The sequence below is a fragment of the Colobus angolensis genome, unplaced genomic scaffold (assembly GCF_000951035.1).
Source record: "Colobus angolensis palliatus isolate OR3802 unplaced genomic scaffold, Cang.pa_1.0 Scaffold211, whole genome shotgun sequence".
Lineage (NCBI taxonomy): Eukaryota > Metazoa > Chordata > Mammalia > Primates > Cercopithecidae > Colobus > Colobus angolensis.
In genome coordinates this window covers 4,175,152-4,177,964 of record NW_012115278.1, presented here as the reverse complement: position 1 = coordinate 4,177,964, position 2,813 = coordinate 4,175,152, and the positions used below count along the sequence as shown (strand labels likewise).

General features: G+C 46.0%; 1 protein-coding gene across 1 annotated transcript in view; it reads right to left on the bottom strand.

Moving 5' to 3' along the window:
- Window positions 1–2,813, bottom strand: part of NIPA2 (non imprinted in Prader-Willi/Angelman syndrome 2) — a 35,971-nt gene that overhangs the window by 17,785 nt on the left and 15,373 nt on the right. The window contains exon 3 of the mRNA XM_011942891.1: window positions 2,039–2,095. Coding sequence (XP_011798281.1) covers window positions 2,039–2,095 — 57 coding nt within the window. The remainder of the gene's footprint in view (window positions 1–2,038; window positions 2,096–2,813) is intronic.

Here is a 2,813-nt window from a genome sequence, read left to right as displayed (position 1 = left end):
GCTTGGTGGCATGTGCCTGTAGTCCCAGCTACTTGGGAGGCTGAGGCAGGAGAATCGCTTGAACCCAGGAGGCGGAGGTTGGAGTGAGCCAAGATCATGCCACTACACTCCAGCCTGGTGACAGAGTCAGATTCCGTGTCAAAAAATAAATACATACATACATAACGGCCAGGCGTGGTGGCTCACAACTGTAATCCCAGCACTTTGGGAGGCCGAGGCAGGTGGATCACAAGGTCAGGAGTTCAAGACCAGCCTGCCCAACATGGCAAAACCCCGTCTCTACTAAAAGTACAAAAATTAGCCGGGCATGGTAGCACGTGCCTATAATCCCAGCTACCCGGGTGGCAGAGGCAGAAGAATCACTTGAACCCAGGAGGCAGAGGTTGTAGTGAGCCGATATCGTACCACTGCACTCCAGCCTGGGAGACAAAAGCGAGACTCTGTCTCTAAATAAATAAATAAGAGAGTATAACTGGGGCCAGCCAGAGTAGTTAACACCTATAATCCCAGCACTTAAAGAGGCTGAGGCAGGAGGTTTGCTTGAGCCCAGGAGTTCAAGACCAGCCTGGGCAACACAGCAAAAACCCGCAAATAAATAAAATAAAAAACAAAAAAATTAGTCGGGCATGGTGGCACACACTTGTAGTCCCAGCTACTTATGGGGCTGAGATGTGGGGACTGCTTGAGCCTGGGAGGTTAAGACTGCAGTGAGCCATGATCACACCACTGCACTCCAGGCTAGGCGACAGAGTTGAGACCCTGTCTCAAATAGAAAGAGTACTGCCGGGCACGGTGGCTCATGCTTGTAATCCCAACACTTTGGGAGGCCGAGGCAGGCGGATCACGAGGTCAAGAGATCGAGACCAGCCTGGCCAACACATGAAACCCTGTCTCTACTAAAAATACAAAAATTAGCTGGGCATGGTGGTGCACACCTATACTCTCAGCTACTCAGGAGGCTGAGGCAGGATAATCGCTTGAACCCAAGAGGCGTACATTGCAGTCAGCCAAGATGGGCCATTGCATTCAAGCCTGGTGACAGAGCAAGATTCCATCTCAAAAAAAAAAAAAAAAGGTGCTATTTGGATTGTTTGTACCACAAAGGATAAATTCCTGAGGGGATGGATAACCCATGGATACCATGATGCAATTATTACGAACTGCATGCCTTTATCAAAGGATCTCATGTACCCTATAAATACCTGCTATGTAAATACCTACCATGTACTCACAGAAATTAAAAAACTAGGCCAGGTGCAGTGGCTCATGCCTGTAATCCCAGCACTTTGGGAGGCCGAGGAGGATGAATCACCTGAGGTCAGGAATTCAAGACCAGCCTGACCAACATGGAGAAACCCCATCTCTACTAAATTACAAAAAACTTAGCTGGGCGTGGTGGCACATGCCTGTAATCCCAGCTACTCGGGAGGCTGAGGCGGGAGAATTACTTGAACCCAGGAGGCGGAGGTTGCGGTGAGCTGAGATCGTGCCACTGCACTCCAGCCTGGGCAACAAGAGCAAAACTCCGTCTCAAAAAAAATAAATAAAAATAAAAATAAATAGTAAAAGAAAATGCTACTAAACTGTTGAACTTTTAAATTATATATTTCAGTTATGTTAATTAAAAAACAAGATTTATGCCAGGTGCTGTGGCTCACGCCTGTAACCCCAACACTTTGGGAGGCCAAGATGGGCGGATCACCTGAAGTCAGGAGTTCAAGACCAGCATGACCAACATAGTGAATCCCCGTCTCTACTAAAAATACAAAAAATTAGCTGGGTATGGTGGTGCACACCTGTAATCCCAGCTACTCGGGAGGCTGAGGCAGGAGAATCACTTGAACCTGGGAGGCGGAGGTTGCAGTGAGCCAAGATCACCCCACTGCATTCCAGCCTGGGCGACAAAGTGAGGCTGTCTCAAAAAAAAAAATTAAATAAAGATTTATTTAAAACTTGCTAGTAATTAGACTATAATACCATATGCAAATATCTTAATACACAGCTATCATATTTTTCTTGCAATGTTCTTTATACATACTTGACAGCAGTCCAGCCCACCACAACCATTCCTTAAGATATGCATGGCCACCTTGACCTGTGAATGAAGAAATATTTCACATCTTTGAAGACTGTAAGACTCCTATAAATTATGATAACTATTAATAATGACAGATTTTTAAATATCTCAGTTGCTACTTTAAATAAAGGTTTCTGCATGACTCGGGATTTCTCTGACAATTTCTTAATGATTGTCTTGCCAAGGTGAATGAATCCTTTACAAGCATATCCATCATGAACAGTGAGAACGCCCCTCAGGACCAAGCATCAGGGACTAGGGGAACAAGCAGGAGATGCTGACAGTTTCTCCTCTGTCCACTAAACCCCACAGAGGCTATCATTTCATGTTTTTATGACTGCTGAATTAGGTTTAGCCACAGAGATGGCACAGGGAAGAGAGAAAGGTGCCAAAGCAGGTCTCCTCATGAGGTCCAATCAGGGCTAAAAATGAAGCCAGGGTAGAATGATGGAATGTGATCATAATGCCACTAACACTGGGAGCTACCACGAGTGTCCCTGACAGAGGAGTGGGGGGGGGCGGGAGGACAATCATCTGATTACCCCGCAGGGTCTTGTGACTTCTCAGTGATTTCTAGAGAAACAACCTACAGCAGCCCGAAGCTCACTAAACTAGACACTCTTCAAGCTGCGGATGCCCTCTCTTTCCTTCCTGCCAAAATGTTGAAGTTCAAAGTCAGAACTTCTACTATCATGGATTCCTAACCATGGACTTTTGTTTTTCTTTTTTGGGGGGG